This window comes from Lolium rigidum, chromosome 4 (genome assembly GCF_022539505.1).
Source record: "Lolium rigidum isolate FL_2022 chromosome 4, APGP_CSIRO_Lrig_0.1, whole genome shotgun sequence".
Lineage (NCBI taxonomy): Eukaryota > Viridiplantae > Streptophyta > Magnoliopsida > Poales > Poaceae > Lolium > Lolium rigidum.
The window spans coordinates 204,311,129-204,330,826 of record NC_061511.1 but is presented as its reverse complement, the minus strand read 5'-3'; the positions used below and the strand labels follow the sequence as shown (position 1 = coordinate 204,330,826).

At 42.1% G+C, this 19,698-nt stretch overlaps 1 protein-coding gene across 1 annotated transcript; it reads left to right on the top strand.

Annotated features, from left to right (window-relative positions):
- Positions 1-14,922: 14,922 nt before the first annotated feature.
- On the top strand, positions 14,923-18,052 carry LOC124706877 (histone deacetylase HDT2-like). The gene is made up of 9 exons (XM_047238542.1): positions 14,923-14,993; positions 16,053-16,123; positions 16,325-16,571; positions 16,653-16,697; positions 16,877-17,067; positions 17,176-17,256; positions 17,354-17,456; positions 17,551-17,680; positions 17,779-18,052. Exons 1-9 carry the CDS (start codon positions 14,981-14,983, stop codon positions 17,843-17,845), a joined length of 948 nt encoding a protein of 315 aa, XP_047094498.1. The 5' UTR covers positions 14,923-14,980; the 3' UTR covers positions 17,846-18,052.
- Positions 18,053-19,698: the final 1,646 nt, after the last annotated feature.

Here is a 19,698-nt window from a genome sequence, read left to right as displayed (position 1 = left end):
CCACCATCACCCTAGGTTCGTACAACATTGGAACGATTGGAAGCACCCGTGGAACACCCGTGGGGATCAAGCCTTAATGAGGCGACCACCCGTCATCCCCAGCATTGGTGGAGAGCAGCCTCTGATCGTCGAAAGCGACCACCCATAGAACTCTGTGATCGCCTCAATCATGTCGTCTATCAGGGGTAGCTCATACATCTTGTGATACGCCTCTAGGGCGGCAGCCGACGGCGCCTCATCCCCTTTGAGCAGACCGAGCTTGCGCATCAGGTTCCGAATAGCCTTCATCTCCGCATTGAGGCCACCGGGTTGCCCTGCTATCCTCGAGCTGCGACGAGGTTGGAAGTTGAGCTCCACAAGCCTCCGTCGGACGGCCGGGGTCTGCAGGAGAGCGTCCGAGCGCGATTTTGCGGCTGTGAGGAACTCCCCAAGGGTCATGAGTCTCGCCACGCCAACCTGCTGATGGGGGATAGGTGGCTGTCGTGTTCTGCTTAACACCACGGGTGGTGAAGCGAAGCGGCACACCGTCGGGGTCGTGACAGGTGGAGAAGGGACCATGCTCGCTGTGTACGCAACTTTCATTCAACTGGAGCTTTTCCATCTGAGCAAGTTAAGTGCCTCGAAAAAATTCGTCTTTACGGACTGTTCTGTTTTGACAGATTCTGCCTTTTATTTCGCATTGCCTCTTTTACTGTGTTTGAGTGGATTTCTTTGCTCCATTAAATTTCAGTAGCCTTGGGTAATGTCCAGTGTTGGGAATGATTGTGTCCTTGCTCGAACATGTGAATTTTTGATTATGCACTAACCCTCTAATGAGATTGCTTTGAGTTTGGTGTGAAGGAAGTTTTCAAGGATCAAGAGAGGAGGATGATATAATATGATCAAGAAGAGTGAAAAGTCTAAGCTTGGGGATGCCCCCATGGTTCATCCCTGCATATTTCAAGAAGACTCAAGTGTCTAAGCTTGGGGATTCCCAAGGCATCCCCTTCTTCATCAAACTTATCAGGTCACCTCTAGTGAAACTATATTTTAATTCCGTCACGTCTTATGTGCTTTACTTGGAGCGTCTGTGTGCTTTTATTCTCGTTTGTTATTTTAAGTCTTTTTAATAAATTGGATCCTAACATGCTTGTGTGGGAGAGAGACACGCTCCGGTTTTTTCATTTGAACACTTGTGTTCTTCGTTTTATTTTTCATGTTTATGGTCAAAGCTGAAAGCCGCAACACTTATTGTTATTTGGTTGGAAACAGAAAATGCTTCATGTGGTAATTGGTATACTGTCTTGAATAATTTGATACTTGCAATTGTTTTGAGCTCTCAAGTAGGTCATGTTTAAGCTCTTGCATCATGTAGTTTAAACCTATTAGTGGAGAACTACCGTAGAGCTTGTTGAAATTTGGATTGCATGATTGGTCTCTCTAAGGTCTAGATATTTTCTGGTAAAAGTGTTTGAGCAACAAGGAATACAGTGTAGAGTCTTATAATGCTTGCAATATGTTCTTGTGTAAGTTTTGGTGTACCGGTTTATACTTGTGTTTGCTTCAAACAACCTTGCTAGCCAAAGCCTTGTACTGAGAGGGAATGCTTCTCGTGCATCCAAAACCTTGAGCCAAAACCTATGCCATTTGTGTCCACCATAACTACCTACTATGTGGTATTTTTCTGCCATTCCAAGTAAATACTTCATGTGCTACCTTTAAACAATTCAAAACTTTATTACTCCTTATTTGTGTCAATGTTTTATAGCTCATGAGGAAGTATGTGTTGTTTTATCTTTCAATCTTGTTGGGCGGACTTTCACCAATGGACTAGTGGCATATACATCCGCTTATCCAATAATTTTGCAAAAAGAGTCGGCAACGGGGTGCCCAGCCCCAATTAATTAACTTTCATTAATAATTATCTTCACATGTTTTGCCCTGATTTATCAGTAAGCAACTTAATTTTGCAATAGACACTCCTCCATGGTATGTGAAATGTTGGAAGGCACCCGAGGATTCGGTTAGCCATGGCTTGTGAAAGCAAAAGGTTGGGAGGAGTCAGCTATAAATAAAACTAAAATACATGTGTAAAGAAAAGAGAAGAGGGATGATCTACCTTGCTGGTAGAGATAACGTCCTTCATGGGAGCCGCTCTTTGAAAGTCTGTTTGACAAGGGGGTTAGAGTGCCCACTACCATTCGTTGACAACAACAAACACCTCTCAAAACTTTATTTTTATGCTCTCTATATGATTTCAAAACTTGAAAAGCTCTAGCACATGATTTAATCCCTGCTTCCCTCTGCGAAGGGCCTTTCTTTTACTTTATGTTGAGTCAGTTTACCTACTTCTTTCTATCTTAGAAGCAAACACTTGTGTCAACTGTGTGCATTGATTCTTACATGCTTGCTTACTGCACTTATTATATTACTTTGTGTTGACAATTATCCACTAGATATGCATGTTGAAAGTTGAAAGCAATTGCTGAAACTTAAATCTTCCTTTGTGTTGTTTCTAAACCTTGTATTAAGAATCTATTGCTTTATGAGTTAACTCTTATGCAAGACTTTTTGATGCTTGTCTTGAAAGTACTATTCATGAAAAGTTTTTTGCTATATGATTCAGTTGTTTAGTCATTATCTTTTTGGTAGCAAACTATAGACCATTGCTTTGAGTCACTTCATTCATCTCATATGCTTTACAATAGTATTGATCAAGATTATGTTGGTAGCATGTCACTTCAGAAATTATTATTTTTATAGTTTACCTACTCGAGGGCGAGCAGGAACTAAGCTTGGGGATGCTTGATACGTCTCCAACGTATCTATAATTTCTTATGTTCCATGCTAGTTTTATGAGAATACCTACATGTTTTGTTCACACTTTATAATGTTTTTATGCATTTTCCAGGACTAACCTATTAAAAAGATGCCACAGTGCCAGTTCCTGTTTTCTGCTGTTTTTTATTTCAGAAAAGTTGTTTTACAAATATTCTCGGAATTGGATGAAACAAAAGCCCACGACCCTATTTTCCACGGAGTGTTCCAGAAGACCGAAGAGGAGTCGAGGAAGGCCAGCAGGGGGCCCACCCCATATGGCGGCGCAGGGGGGCCACTCCCGCGCCAAGGCGTGGGGAGGGATCCCCTGGCTCCCCCGACGCTGCCCCTTCGCCTATTTATTCCTTCATCCCCGAAAACCCTAGTACCGAGAGCCAAAATACCAGAACAGTTCCAGAGACGCCGCCGTCGTCAACCCTAACTCGGGGGTTTAGAAGATCTCCTCAGGCACCCTGCCGGAGAGGGGAATCATCACCGGAGGGCTCTACATCACCATGCCCGCCTCCGAACTGATGCATGAGTAGTTCATCCTTGGACTACGGGTCCATAGCAGTAGCTAGATGGTTGTCTTCTCCTATTGTGCCATCATGTTTAGATCTTGTGAGCTGCCTACCATGATCAAGATCATCTATTTGTAATGCTACATGTTGTGTTTGTTGGGATCCGATGAATATGGAATACTATGTCAAGTTGATTATTGATCTATCATATATGTGTTGTTTATGATCTTGCATGCTCTCCGTTGCTAGTAGAGGCTCGGCCAAGTTGATACTTGTAACTCCAAGAGGGAGTATTTATGCTAGATAGTGGGTTCATGTCTCCATTGAATGCTGGGAGTGACAAGCAACCCCTAAGGTTGTGGATGTGCTGTTGCCACTAGGGATAAAACATCAATGCTTTGTCTAAGGATATTTGTATTGTTTACATTACGCACAGTACTTAATGCAATTGTCTGTTGTTTGCAACTTAATACTGGAAGTGGTGTGGATGATAACCCGAAGGTGGACTTTTTAGGCATAGATGCATGCTGGATGGCGGTCTATGTTCTTTGTCGTAATGCCCTAAGTAAATCTCATAGTAGTCATCGTGATATGTATGTGCATTGTTATGCCCTCTCTATTTGTCAATTTCCCAACTGTAATTTGTTTACCCAATATGTTATTTATCTTATTAGAGAGACACCACTAGTGAACTGTGGACCCCGGTCCATTCTTTTACATCTGAAATACAACCTACTGCAATTATTGTTCTCTTTTGTTTTCTGCAAGCAAACATCATTTTCCACACCATACGTTTAATCCTTTGTTTTCGGCAAGTCGGTGAGATTGACAACCTCACTCGTTAAGTTGGGGCAAAGTAGTTTGATTGTGTTGTGCAGGTTCCACGTTGGCACCGGAATCCTTGGTGTTGCGCCGCACTACACTCCTTCACCAACAACCTTCACGTGATCTTCATCTCCTACTGGTTCGATAACCTTGGTTTCTTACTGAGGGAAAACTCGCTGCTATACTCATCATACCTTCCTCTTGGGGTTCCCAACGGACGTGTGCTTTACCATCACAAGCAGTGAGCTACAGATATGTCCCGAAATTTGACATGTTTTCTCTCTGAATTATGGGTCCAACATCCCTTATCTGTCCGTACCCGCCACATCGTCCGCGTGGTCCGTCCCTACAAGGAACAACTAGCCAACTTGCCCCCCCTAAAAAAACAAAACTCAACTAGGCAACCCTCGATGCGTGCATCGCGTGATCGTGCGGCCATCGAGCGTTCCTGGCCAGCATACTTCACTCTTCTAGTATATATAAATGATGCTCGTAGCCTCTCCAGAAGCCAGAGCCAGGATAACCCTAACCATTTCACAGTCTCGCTTGTGCTCTCCCTGACCTGGATGGAATCCTAGCTATGTGCTAGCGGCGCTGGCGTTACATCAATCACCGGGATAGTAATAACTGGTGTTGTGCTATGTTCGCGGGAGGTGCATCGGCAGCCTCACTCTCCCCCCCCCTCTGTGGCCAGATTTGTCGAGTTGTATGCCTGTCAGAAGGCAAAAAGTAATTGTCTCTAGAGGCGAGTATGCGGAGGAGGCGGGGCTACATGCGACCATCGAGGATGTGGAGGCTATCTTAGCGACAAGGCAGACCGTCTCCCAAGGTACTTGTCCACTGGTCGTCGTGACGATGAATATGTGCATTCTTTTAAATTATATAAACCTACCGCTTTTTATATATGTAGTTTCATGGTAAAAGTTTCAGCAACGAGCATCCTCAATAGGAAGAGTAAAAAAAGAAAAAGATAAAAAGTTGTGAAAAAAAGAAAGAGAGTGGAAAAAGAAAAGAAAAGAAAGAAAAAGTGAGAGAGAGAGAGAGAGTTAGAGAGGATGCTCAACGAGTTGTTCATGTTGTCTCGATATGTATGTCCTATAGTTGAGATACCCATATCTTTTGGTCCTTTGTACAGGCGACATGGAGGTACCCATTGCGATACTTGGTTGAAACATGTATCTAAAGGTATAATTGATGCCCCCCATGGGGGCTTCACAGCGATCTGCGCTTCTGGGCCGTCGGATCACCTCATCAGCGTATCTGGTCCGTTCGTTGTTGCCTCTCCTCCCACTAGATAAAGCCATGCAATGGCCATGTGCTACCCGCCTCTGGCTGGAAGTGGGCCCCACCATCGTCCGGACCCGCCTGTCAGTGACTGCGGGTGAGATTGCTCCTGGTCAGAACGTGGTTAACCTCTCCTCCCACTAGATAAAGCCATGCAATGGCCATGTGCTACCCGCCTCTGGCTGCAAGTGGGCCCCACCATCGTCCGGGCCCGCCTGTCGGTGACTGCGGGTGAGATTGCTCTTGGTCAAACGTGGTTAAAATAGGCAGCCCACAGTCCAAACCCTAGCCGCACTCCCCAATCCCCGCATGCCCCCAGTCCACGCTCTCCCCCAATCCCGCACGCAGGGGCGGGTCGACGGCGTCGACGTGGCGCAGGAGGGCGTCGGCGGCGCCGCAGAGCTCCGAGCCGGCGGCGGAGAGGCGGAGCACGGGGCGGCCGAGCGGGGCCACGCTCTCCCCCAATCCCGCACGCAGGGGCGGCGCGACGGCGGGCTTCCCCTCGAAGCGCGCGTCGATGTGGCGCAGGAGGGCGTCGGCGGCGCCGCAGAGCTTCGGTCCGCCTCATCGTTGCCACCGCCGGCGGCTACCGCCGATCCGTCTCCTCAACAATCTCGCCGAGCCCCGCGGCATCCCTCTGCCACGCCGCTCGTCTTTCCCGGCAGGAGGAGCACCTTCCTGGCAGGTCCATCCTCACTCCCAGGCGGTATTACGTGCTCTTTGCTTCTCCTCTCTTCCTCTCCTACCTCTTCCCCATCAAATTTTAGTGCTTGATCTGTTTTGCCTTTGCAAAGGGATGTAGCCTTGGGCTTTATCCGTGAGGTTGAATGATCTGATCTACTTTGGATATGCTTTCTCTGGCTTCATGACATTTTTGCTTGCCAGGTGTTTGACGAATTGTGTACATGGGCTATTCTATGGTTATGGTGCTCCAGGATGTGAGTTCGATCTAGCTAATATTTATGCTCCATCCTGCTATTTGTAATCTTGCAATTAAAATAAGAGCATGTTATGGAGAGAGATTTTATATGAGCTTTTGTTTCATATACTTGTATTCAACTGTACCTGATTTTTTGTTGTTGGATGCTTCAATATTCTGTACAGCTGTGCTAAATAGACTGGCAGAAGACCACGTAATTTTGATTTTAAGTGCAAAGGCTTCATCTCTTATGTGTATATCAGATGATGCAAGGCATGTCAGTGTTATTTCTAGATAATATTTATGGTTTTTTATGTAGGTTTGTGCAGAAACATCAATTATTTGTTGCCGTTGGCGTAAACAAATCAAGAAAATACAGTAGGTATGGTTTGGGTACATTTTACTCCAAGTAAAATATTAATCAACGTTAGCTCTCTCGCCCTGCTGGTGAGAACCGGGAGGAGGAGGAGCAGCAGCAGAGATGGAGGGGTCCTGAAGAAGATACACTTGATGGAAGAGGAAGAGATGCCCCGACGGTGCCCTGCATCTCCCGTCATCCTCCATCCCCGCCTTCTCTTTGCCCCTGCGCAGCGGCTCTAACCATCTTTTTCTGGGGCAGCAGGAGCGCTTCGATGGCGCCGGTTCGAGCTCTCTCTCTCTCTCCGCGGCCGAACGGCGAGGTGGGTCTTCCTGTGGTGATACTTTTGTTTCCTGTAGTGTAAAATATTTTTGATTATGGTTGTTCTTTTCTCAGAAAGTTGATGCGCAAACAGTCACCTGTCTAGAGATCCGTTGCTTCATCGTTGTTTTGTCCAGAAAAGATTGCGGATCAGGGCATCACAAAGTATTCCACAAAAGTTCTACCTGTAAGCAATGTTCTGAAATTATTTCAAAATATTCATGCATGAGCCATTTGTGTCACCGTTTCCGTGCAGAATACATCACTCATTTAATTGTCAGTCTAATGCCTTTATAGACTCGGTTCCAGGTTGAGCTGATGTGATACTGTTTCCTTATGTGCAGTTCAACTATGAACATAGCGTATATGGATTTCGAGAATATTTCAAGAAGTATGGATTCAAGTCTCTGAAACAATGTTCTGGTATATCATGGAGAAGCCCTGCAGAGCTAACCGGACTAGCTTGCGTGAGTCCGGCTTGTTGAACATCCCTTCAGTGTTATGGTTCTACCATGGTCAAGCATATCCACGAACAAATATGAAATACTCTGTTATTATATATTACCATTCCCTGACAAATGGTTGAAAACATGGCGAAGCTCTTTGCTAGGTTTCCACTATGCTCAAGAATGAGTAGAAGAATTTATGGATGTTTCACATGATGTGTTTCGTGGAATGTCTGAACTGCACATTACAGAACCATTTGGATCTGGATTCAAATGGCCTGGATCAGTACTGTGATTTAATTTGGTGGTACTGTCTTTGCTGGCTAGGGTCTGGTAATGGTGGTCATCTCCAGCTCAAGTCTGGTCGACTACGTTAGGTTGTATGCATCCTTTTCTGAACAATTACCGCATTTGCTGTGCATCCATGTAAAACCAATTGGTTCTCAATTTGACTTTTGAATAATTAGTATTGATCTGCATCCATGGATTTAATTTTTACCTTTTTGTACAATAATAGATTTTTGATTAGCTGCGAAATCTGTGGTGAATATATGCCTGAATGTGACAATCCATTGGTGTATCTGCAAACTGCTTGAAGGTTTGTTGATATTTTGTTCACATGTTTCTTCAGTTCAGCTATGCTTAGATTTGTATTATCACACTAATAACTTGCCATTTACCTACTGATTATGCCTAAGATGATTAATTATGAGCATACAAACTTTTTTAACGCACCTCATTTCTAATAATTCACTCTCTTTGGGTTGAGACCAAAGAGAATTCGATTGAATATCTTTTTTATGGGTTAATCTTTGATGCCACCATATTTCTGCTTTTTACTATTCTTACGTCCTTGTATATGGTCTATTTCTTGCAAAATTTATTAGTTTAAGATGAAGATTGACAGAAATATCAAGAATTTGGCGATGCATATTCAGGCTTTAAATTGTTATCAAGCCAAAACTTGTGCATACACATTTACCCCTTCAATTCAGCGTGTCCTATTAAAATAAGCTCTAGGCGAGGCATCCCCTTTTATCTCGCTTCTTGATTTTCTCTATTTCCCTTCTTCTGCAAGGAATTTTTTTTGCAGTATGTTCACCACACATAACTTTTACTTCTGGTATTGTTAGCTCCAACACCTTCGAACAACTGCTGGTCTGGGAGTGAGAACCGGAAGCATTATGCAGACTGCACGGAGATCTCACCCTCATGTCATTACCCATGTCAAAAAGCCAGCATGTTCCTCAGGGATGGCATGTCCCCTATCGAGGTAATGATCTCCATCTTTCTTTCCATACATATTGCAATTCTGTTGCTATATACATGTGTACCATTCGTAGAGAACACAATGTTCCAAATAGTCAATGGAAAGGGGCATAAAGTATAGCATGTATGGAATGTACTTGCCAGTTTATGTGTGTACCTTAGTGTTGCTTCAAGTGTTGGTTCTCTTATTAGCTTTGATGGAATATTTTGCTCTTATATTCGAGTTTACAAGGTATCTGTATAAGTATCATCAAGTGATTTGTCTCCAATGGATTTCACTTATTAATGTTCTTTTATTAATAGTTCAGGCTATTGTCTTAACAATACGAATCTCGCTGAAAAGAATGTCTTGGGTAGGTTGGTATTTCAAATTTCTCTGTATCTTGATCTTGCATGTTGGGACTTGCTCCTTGGGTTCCCCATTCATGGGTTTCCATCTCTACTATCTCAAGTGCATCTTGAGTGCCATTACTTTGTATTGTATTTGGCCGAATTACTCTACGACAAGGTGTGCAAGATAATTGACAATTCTAATTGAACTTACTCAGGAAAAACAAGATGCAGAGATATTAAACTTTTCAAGCTTTTTTTGGTCATCTAGATCATTGGATTATAAAAAAATGCACCCATGAAAGAAAAGTACAGTGACGCCTCACGGGATAAGAGGTGGGAGCAACAAGCCTTGCATTTTCCAGTGAAGTTGCAACTGTATAAAAAAACTGATGTTGACACTACCGTGTAGGAATTCATGCCTACCTTAGGGTCTTTGTTTACATTTCCAAGTGAACCTGCTGCTATTGCTTTAGGTTAGAATATCTTAACATATTATGTCTTTCATTTATCCACGATTTATATAACAAGGCTTAACCGTCGTCGAGAGGAGCTGCTGGTGGCCGGTAGGAGCGTCGAGCAAGGGCTGGCCGCATGCCTCAACCTCCTCAACCAGCACGAACCGTCGCCTAGAGGAGCTTCTGGTGTCCAGTAGGAGCAGCATAGCCCGCCTCTCGCACCGCCGCATGTCGTCGTGCCATCGTCGGGTGGAGCCGCTGGTGGAGCTCCGCCCTTGGACTTCGTGGCCTACTCTGCCTCTTTGTTGCCACCGAGGACGCCGAGCAGTGCACAACAGCCTGTTCTTCAAAAAAGACCATAAGGTTCTCTCTCCATGTCTCAGTTGTACGGTGAAAATCTCATCTTTGTTTGTGCAAATCTGTTTTTGTCTGTGCTTTACAAGGTGCTTGATAAAAATCCTAGCTAATATGGTTGTATGTACTATTTAAGGAGAAGAAAATAGACTATCTGGTGACCTTTGGAGATGTAAGTAGCAAGAATCATCGCTGATATTCGACCAAGGAGAAAGAGGAGCAGTGCTTGGGGGCTCCGATGTGCCGGCGGCCCTGCGCCCCTTGTCAACGCCTAGCAAGGTACCTTCCCAAATCGCGAGTTATGCTCTCCTCATGGTCGCTAGCTGAGTGCTTGTTTGATAGTTGGCGTGATGATGTTGATATGCTAGCTTGGTTGTTTCCTACTAGGTTGTGATTGCTGATACTGGTATTTTACTTGAGGCATGCATGATTTATGATCGATTTAGGTTTGGGTGATCTGGTTGGTCATTGTGGCGCTTTGCATACAGAACACGACCTGCCACTTTTCCATGACATTAAGACTAGGTGATCCTCTCTTCCTCCTTATTTATCCTTTGACCATGTTTTGATTTAATCCCATAAAGGATCAACAAGGATTCACTTTTTTGAAAAAGAACACTCGTACTTTTGTTGCTGAGGGGAAAAACTACTTTGTTCCATGGTTTTGATAAATATATTCCTTAAAGTGTTGAAAGTGATTTGTATAGGTCACAATGCATGCCTTCATTTAAATTTAATTAGAATTGGGGTTATCTACACAATGGTAAAACCATCCCTGGATACAATTCAACATCTATTATAGCAGGAGAATGCTTAGTATAACTTCAGTTCACCTTTGTAAGGATTAGAAGCGTTTCTCCTATTTTTCATACTCTAGCTATATTCACAATTGAAAGGTGATGGGTCTTCTGTATCATGTCTGGCTTTCTCAACTACCTGAAAGCGCAGAGCTCCGAGCTAGCTCCGGGACGCTGATGGCCTGATGCTACACAACAACAATATCTCATTACACCATAATGAATTCACGCAACCAACGCTAACCAATATTTTGTATGATCAGCGAACACAGACACTACATTTATTTTATGTTTTTGTTCTATACTAGATGTTTATTGTCTGCAGGTCACCTTATTCTGAAGATAAAAATATATGTTTAGCCGTTGTATTATGGATAACGGAAGTTTTTAGTTTGGTGTGGTCAAGTAATCATTTTAAGAACCAAAATCGTGATATTTGGGTACTATTTCTTCAAGTGATAAGTAATTTTGAGAATAGACTAATCTTGTTGCTCCTCTTTTTGGAGTAGGAACAAGCACTCGCTTGCTATTGGCTGTGTGTATATGTCAATGCTGCAATTATATTCATCACAGTTGCATATTAAAGAGTACTAATTGTTTTAAGCTGAAGCTTGGCTCGCAAAGTAAGCCAGATCTCACTCTAATAATAAATAAAAATGTTGGAAACGAGGCAGGGGTCTCCATTTTGGGCCACCGAATAAATTAAGTCGAAATGTAATGCAGTACAACTGTGTGGGTTGAAATATGAGCCAAATTATCTTAATAAACAATGCTAGACACGGTTTGCATTTCTATTGATATCTTCCTTAGTTTAGTTCACATGCCAAATTTAAAATGAGTAGTGGTGTTACTTTTGAAACTTGAAACATGACAATATTAAGTGAGAAAGGTACAATTTGTGTTTATTCAAGAAATCACCTGTCTCAAGCTGGTGAGATGAGAAGCTATTTTGTTTGTCTATTAATAATTTACTTCATTTGTATGGTTCTTAGTGTGTTACTTAGGTTTGTTTGGGTTTGGTCTCATTGACCAATACATTCAACATTCTTGCCATCTGCTTAACCTTTTGTGTAGTTCCATGTATGCTCAGTGGTAACTTTTAGATTAATGTTTGCCTCCGTTTTTTAATTGGTAATGAAACTTCAGTGACGTATTGACCCGTTCATGTGATTGCAACTTCATTTAAAGTGCATATCATAGTTGTCTATAAAGTGATATGCCCTTTAGTCACTGCTATATGCTATGGAGTTTCTAATGTTTGTTTTAGTCTCCAGTGTCGACAATGGTCATTTAGAGTTAAATAATATTACCTCCATACCAAAATATAATATGTTTTAGTAGGCTATTTTTCTCACTAAAATGTCTTATATTTTGTAACAGAGGAAATATATTGTTGACCACTTTTAGTTATGGTTTGTACAGGACTTGCAATCATCCTTTGATGAAACTGATTTAATAATTATCCTTTACATTCTTTTCCACTTGTATAACTGGATCTCTTTCCGCTAAGTGTATTTTTTTGTTATCAGATGATACTTGAATTTTCTTGGTAGGCGTGCCATCCTATCCCTTGGGATGACCTATAATGATCTAATGAAGCAATGGTGTTGGGATGCTTACTCTTTCATTTCTACTGTTTAGTTGTGTTTCTTTTGTCGTTGTATGTTTACATCTATTGCTCCTGAATATTCATCTAACTTTTCAACATGAGTATGTTTCTGATATTCACCTAATTAAGTTTCTTTACATACTGCATTGTAATAGTTCTAGAACAATATATCTTCTAAACCCCAATTTTTTCCATCCCCTCGGATAATTGTAGAAGAAGTTTTTATTTAAAGTAACATGGACCAATAGCTAGCTAAAATATATTGGTGATGTTATAAGTAGGCACATTGCTGATAGGTTACGGCCTTGCAGGCTACAAGCTGCAAATGCCTATTCTTGTTGCGAGGATATTCAGTCTGCAAGCCTCACTTTGTTCTATTTTATGATGGCACTCATCATCTTCAAGGACGACAACAATTCATGGCAATTCTAGGTCTGCCAATAGAAGTATAATTATTGTCAAATGCAATTACACTTCCTCAATCAGGTAAGATTACGCTCCATTTTTTCCACATAGGCTCAACTGAATGTTGCACTCACGTGCCATTTTTTGGTTCAATAGGTAATGTTCATTTATCCCTACTTTTGATCAACCTAGGCTTGGTACTATTCAGAGTAGTGGATGTACATCAAGACCACAACCCAGTTTACACCTGCCAACCAATTTTCACAGAAGTCCTATAGCATATATATTCAGTTTCAACAATTAAACTCGATTCCATGAACCTTCGGGTTGCTCATTTTCAGAGTGGTTTTGTAGTAGTGACGAAGTCATTAGTGTGGCATCCAAATTAACAAGATATGTACTGTACTCGTACTTGTAGTTCCAGGTTACACATTATTCCCGAAATCTGTAGTTTGGAACAGGAAGTAATACTTATTTTGAGCATTATAACATGTATGACCGGTTTAGCCACACGAGTTAAATAGCATGTTGTTTCTTAACTCAGGTTTTGTTATCCAATTATTTTTACAAAAAACTAAAGCAAAAACAGAAACCCAAGTCAACCCAAATATTCTGCTAAACCCTGTGAACTAAAATCTGTTATTGATACGTCAAAAGAATCTGTTATTGAACTAAAATAAAATTTCAGTGAGCATCTATAGCTACAGCTGACTTGAAACAAAAAAATGCATAAACATGATTTACTTTCTCAGGCTACAAACAAGAAAGCACAAATGTTCTTTATGTACAAGGTAAGGCTGATACCTTTTACCCTTAGCTAATATGATCTCCCGTCCTTCTTTTTTACCAAGTTTAAGCCATGGACGATCAATGCAGCTTAAGCCATTCTACAACAGTTTACCCACCATGATCCAGGGTAATGATCAATTCAGCTTAAGCCATTCTACAACATGATCCAGGGTAATGATCAATGCAGCTTAAGCCATTCTACAACAGTTTACCCACCATGGGCGAAGTGATGGTGACATTCTCTCCGTCATACACATCATCCTATTGGAGAAGTCTCAGTCCAACTGTCTTTCGAGCAATCAGTGTATATTTTGTTGACTATACAGTTAGTCCGTACTAAAAGACATGTTGTACTAATGAAGATTTACATAGTGTTTTACCAATTGGATAGTTCTGTTACATTTGATGTTTGATTACCATCGATTTCTACAGATGCTTAATATAGTGTTTTACAAATTATTTATCAGCACCGTGAGCCAAGGGGGCCCCCCCAAATATTTCTCTATTTCCTTGATTGTATATGATGGTGTGCTACCCTATTTGTTATTTCGTGTGTTTTATCCTAATCAAATAGTACTCCCTCCGGTTCTTGATATATGGTGTATAGTATTTGGCATGGAAATTAAGAAACGAATATGGAGAGAAAAGTACGTAAGTTTTTGGTGGGATTTATCCTGGACAATTGACATGATAAAATAGAGAAGTTTTCAAAATATAACCACATGTGAATCCCTAAAAAATATTGATACAGGTTATCCAACACAATATATCTTATATTTTGGAGACTTTTCTCAAAAAATTATACACCTTATATGTAGAAAGAGTATCAATTTTTTTTGTACAAATAAAAAACATCATTATATAAACTGTAGATCACTATGAATTTCACGGGATCGTGCGCCAAGGCGCACATTTAAATCTAGTGTTGAAAAGTCTTGGTAACCCAAAGTTGAGAAACAAGAGGTGTAGTCCTTAGCATTCAAGAAAATGAGGCAACACTTACTCATAAAAGGTCAAACTCATGACACATAGATATTTTCATACATAAGATACTTGGTATCCATCTTATTATTATTGTTGACATGAATTGCATAGCCCAAAACCTTCACAAAACCAGAAGAAAAAAAACAGTTATAGGCTACGGCCCAGGTGGTCACCCCCGCACACACGCGGCGATTTACAAGATTCCTCGCTCGGTCTCTAGGGAGCGGTAACTGCACACGGCAGCCCATCAGAAGTGAGATGGAGCCCAAGTGAGCGAGCCCACGCACCGTCTATGTAATCCAATTCAGCCCCGAGGGTTTCAGGTTAGGCGGGGACGGACGGCCATGATGGGCGGCGCACGCATCGGACGGCCAGGCCGCGGGCTCGGCCTGTTAAAAGGCACCATCCCACTCCAAACCCCCACCGCTCCGTCCGGCCGGCTTAAACCCTAGCTTTTTCTATAACGCGGCGCTCTTCCCACGTCGCCGCCACCACCACCAGCCGCCTCCGTTCCGATGGAGTTCTGGGGTAACGCTCCCTCACACCTTTGCCCTCTCCGCCTCCTCCTCCTCCTCCTCCTCCTCCTCCTTACATGGCCGCCGTTCAGTGCTCGATTTACGGCTCCGTACGTGCTGCTGCTGTATATGATATGTTTTGCCTGCAACAACCATATGCCAATATCTGTAACAACCATATGTTTTCCATCTCCGGTCTGGTAAAATCAGCCTCCTGCTTTACATTCAATTTGCTTGATAACTGCTTGGATTCGACCATCAATTCATTTCAAGTTACTCCTGCTGTATTTCATTTTGGTAGTTTCATTCTTTGGATTAGCCAGTAGTTATTTGTCATAGTGTGATGGAGGGACATGCAAGTTCTTGTTGACTGATAAGGAGCAAACTCTCCCATGATTGTATATTCCTTGGCAAACTCCACAGAATAAGCCTTTGAATGCTGTGATTCCCCTGGTCTCATATTCCATCGCCCTTGATAGGGGCGTTGCTGCAGTTAAACTTTGGGACTTGCCATGAGACTATCATTTATATTTTTAAGTGTTATATGTTCCGCATATTTTCTTTCAACCATTTTATGTTTGGGACTTGCCATGATACAATCATTTATAATTTTCCAAGTTTTATATGTTTCGCACATTTTGTTTTAACCATTTTTTTCTTTGACGGGTGGACATCGAGTCCTTCAGCTTCATGGGAGCAAACATTCCATGTTTGTATATTCCTAGGCAAAGCTTCACAAAGTAAGACTTCTGTTGTTGAGGTTTCCTCGTAGGAACACCTCCTTCAGGAGGTGATCTCATATTCCACCGTCCTTGGTAGCAGCGTTGTTGCATTGGAACTTGCCATGATGCCAGCATCTTTATATGTCTGGTTTTTACTTCCTAGACAACTTTGCAATACTGCTGTCAACTAGCTCTAGCTGTGTGCAGTGTTTGAATCACCATATTTATGAATAGTTTCTCTCTATCAAATATTGCCAACCTTTCTATGTTCCATTTCTGCTATTTTTTACTTTGAAAAGAAGCTGAAATCTGTACATGTAACTGAGCCTCAATTTTTTCAACTTGTGCAGGCCTTGAGGTCAAGCCTGGACAGTCAGTCAAGGTCTCACCTGAAGATGACTTCTTCCTACATCTCTCCCAGGTCTGCTTACTAACCATACACCCATCTCTTGTTTATTCTCCTTAATAACGTCTCCTGCCATCAACGGGCGATTAGTTAATTGTGACCTCTTCATCCTTTTGCAATCCCTCTTTTAACAAGCGGTGTACATGTAATTTAATTGTCCTGCCTTACTGTGTATGGTACTGAAATTTCTCTCCCTGTTTTGTTTATCTTTGGCAGGGTGCCCTTGGTGAGGTCAAGAAGGATGACAAGGCGACCATGTTCGTGAAGGTTGACGACCAGAAGCTCTCCATTGGGACCCTCTCGAATGACAAGTTTCCACAGATCCAGTTTGATTTGGTCTTTGAGAAGGAGTTTGAGCTCTCGCACACCTCCAAGTCCTCTAGCGTCTTCTTCTCTGGCTACAAGGTCTTCCAGCCTGCTGAAGGAGATGAGATGGATTTTGATGATGATGATGAATCTGAAGGTATTTATACTGTTGCTGTACTTGTAGTACTAGTGCTCTTGTATTGAGATGAAGACGACTGAACAGACTCTATTTTTTCAGATGAAGAGGAGCAAGAGAAGATTGTTCCAGCCACCATGGCAAATGGTATCCAGATTTCTCTCTCCCTTTTATCTTTTCCAGTTCATTCAGTTGTTGGCATTTCTTTTTCATGTATTTCTGTTTGGTAAACCATATGCTTCTGTAACTTTGTCAAACCATATGCTTCTGTAACTTTGTCTAGGAGAAAACCTTTGCCAATGCATACTTTATACTATTCTTTCCAGGCAAAACTGAAACAAAGGACAAGGAGCCAAAGCATGTCAAGATTGCCGGGTCTGCTGGCGCTGCGAAGCCAAAGCCTGATGTAAAGGCTGCCGTTGGAAAGAGCAAGAAGGACGATGACAGTGATGATGACGAGAGTGATGATGACAGCGACGATGATTCTGAGGGAGCGTTGATTCCCATGGATGATTCTGTGAGTTCATTTTCTGACATCATGGTAGTTTATTATGTCACCATGGTCCCAGTATAGATTTTAAGTTAGATGCTTGACTGACGCTGTAATGCTGTTGGTGCTTGCTAGGATGATTCGAGCGAGGGTGATGACAGCTCTTCAGATGATGAAGATGAGAGTGACGATGAGGAGGATGAGGAAACACCCAAGGTCTGTTACACCTTGATGCGCCCTTCTTGCCTCTTACAAATCTCCCTACTGTGATGTTGTTGCCCTAGTGTACATGATGCTGGTAATATGTGTGCAGAAGCCAGAGTCTGGGAAGAAGAGGGCAGCTGAAACCGTGTTGAAGACACCTTCTTCTGATAAAAAGAAGGCCAAGATCGCAACACCCTCGGGCCAAAAGACAGGTGAGAAAAATGCAAAGCATGTTTTCAGGCCATTTGTGTCCATTTATGTCGTTGATTGTGATATACTTAAGGAGGGCTCTTGGTTTCATTGCAGGGGACAAGAAGGGTGCTTCTGTCCATGTGGCCACCCCGCACCCAGCCAAGAAGGTGGCTGGCAAGACGCCAGCCACCAATGAGAAGTCGCCCAAGTCTGGTGGGTCTGTCGTGTGCAAGTCCTGCCCCAAGTAAGTTTTCAAACGCCCATGCTCTTGGACCACCAAGTTTGTCACCTCGTGATTCCAGACCTGACATGATGAATCTCTTTGTGCTGTTGCTCACTCAGGACCTTCAACAGCGAGAACGCCCTGCAAGCCCACTCGAACGCCAAGCACAAGGCTGCTGCCAAGTGAGCGAGAGGATAGTTCTTGATTCTTATCTGCTACCAAGTAATGCTGTGTTAGGCTTATATCTTGTTTTGTCCCAAACCATGTTGAGTGAATGTCACGAGAGACAGTTTAGTAGTGGTGTGGTGAAATGAACCGGAATGAACAATGCTGCTGTTAGGATGCTGTTGTCGTTGGAATTATTGTGTGGTTGGTGGAGATTATTTTGAATGGTTGAATGAATTTATGAATGGAGCCTCAGTAAGTTGTGGGGATTATGCTCTTGTTGCGTGTCATGCTACTTTCTTTATTGTTGTCTTCCAGTGTACTAGTACTACTTTTGATGGAGGCAGCCAGGCAGGGGCTCAGCGTGAGAGGCGATCACACATGCTGATCTGCCGTTTTCTCTGGTCCCACGATTCCACCGCTTGGACGAAAACAATTCTACAGGCTTATTATCCTCACGCACAACCTCCTCCACTCGTTTCTCACAAAGGAAAAGTTGTTTGCTGTTTGGATTGACTAATGCCTTTCGTTCTAACTGCCATGTCGTTATTTGGACTCACATGCACTTCAACGAAAGCATGTCCGGCAGGCTGGCAATAGGTTGTAACTTTGTGTAGTACTAGGAAATTTTGTAGAAATAATACAAAATTGTTGCTGAAATACCTTAGTATCAAAATCGTTGGTGACAGTTTTGTAGAAATAATACAATATTTGGGTTGCTGAAATACCACGGAAGTGCCAGTGAAATAGGCAGCGGATGGGGAGTGCTTTTGTTTCTAGATTGTTGGTTAAAATATTGTAGAAACAAAATAAATATTTAGGTTGCTGAAATACCGCAGAAGTGCCGGTGAAATAGGCGGTGGATGGTGGAGTGCTTTTGTTTTCAGTGTTGCTACAAAAGGAAATGGTAGTATTTCTCCGGCCAAAAGAGGCAAATCTTTCTAAATTTACCCTAGCTAGAAGAATGTCATCCCAGGTGAAAATATGATGGATGGTGGAGTAAGTATATTTTTTTGATGTTACCGTAGAAGAACACAACATTATTTCCCCTAGTAAAAGAGGAGGCGAATTTTATATTTAAAAAATCACCGTTGAAGAATTATTGTCCAGAACCACGGTTGAAGTTTAAGGTTCGTGTAAAAATTACTACCCTTGTCCGTCATTGCAAAATGACCGGCGGAGAAATATGCATCCTTAAATAATTAATAGTAGGTAGTCAACGGTGTGTTTCATAGTTGACATCGGCAATGTTCAGGATGTCTACTGAGGATTTTTTCTGTAGAAAAATATAGGTAGTTGCCGCCTCACGAAAAATTACTATCGAAACTAAACTTGAGGTTGAAATTTCCACGTTGTTGCACCGTTGAGAAATTATTGTCACTCGAATATGCGCCCTCAAAAAATTAAATATTATGTAATCAACGGTCTATTTCATAGTTGACACCGAAAAATTATTCAAAGATTGCACCGAAAAATTGTTTTTGCGACATTATAGGTAGTTACCACCCTTGCAAAAACTGATTGTTATATTGTTAACGCGAAAAATTATTAGGAAAGTTAACTATTTCAACCGACGATCTAGAATTACCACCAGATTCTTTCAAAAATAGTATGAGGAATTTTTAAAAATCCAGAAATAAAAAAATGGTGCACCATGCACGTGAACAGTAACCAAATCAATGAGGGAGCAGAAAAGGCTTCAACTTTTATATGTAGTACTAAAAAGTAAGGCGGTAAATGAGGGAGCAGAAAAGGCTTCAACTTTTATATGTAGTACTAAAAAGTAAGGCGTGGCATACCGCCGTGCCTGTAGAGTGCTAGCAGGTGGTACATGCAGAAGTTGATTATAATTTATGGAATAGGCTTATATGAGC

What these genes read in the sequence shown, in the direction of transcription:
- LOC124706877 (XM_047238542.1), top strand. An exon ending in TCCAGCCACCATGGCAAATG is followed by an intron (nt 16,698 to 16,876) that starts GTATCCAGATTT and finishes TATTCTTTCCAG; the next exon opens with GCAAAACTGAAACAAAGGAC. An exon ending in TGATTCCCATGGATGATTCT is followed by an intron (nt 17,068 to 17,175) that starts GTGAGTTCATTT and finishes GGTGCTTGCTAG; the next exon opens with GATGATTCGAGCGAGGGTGA.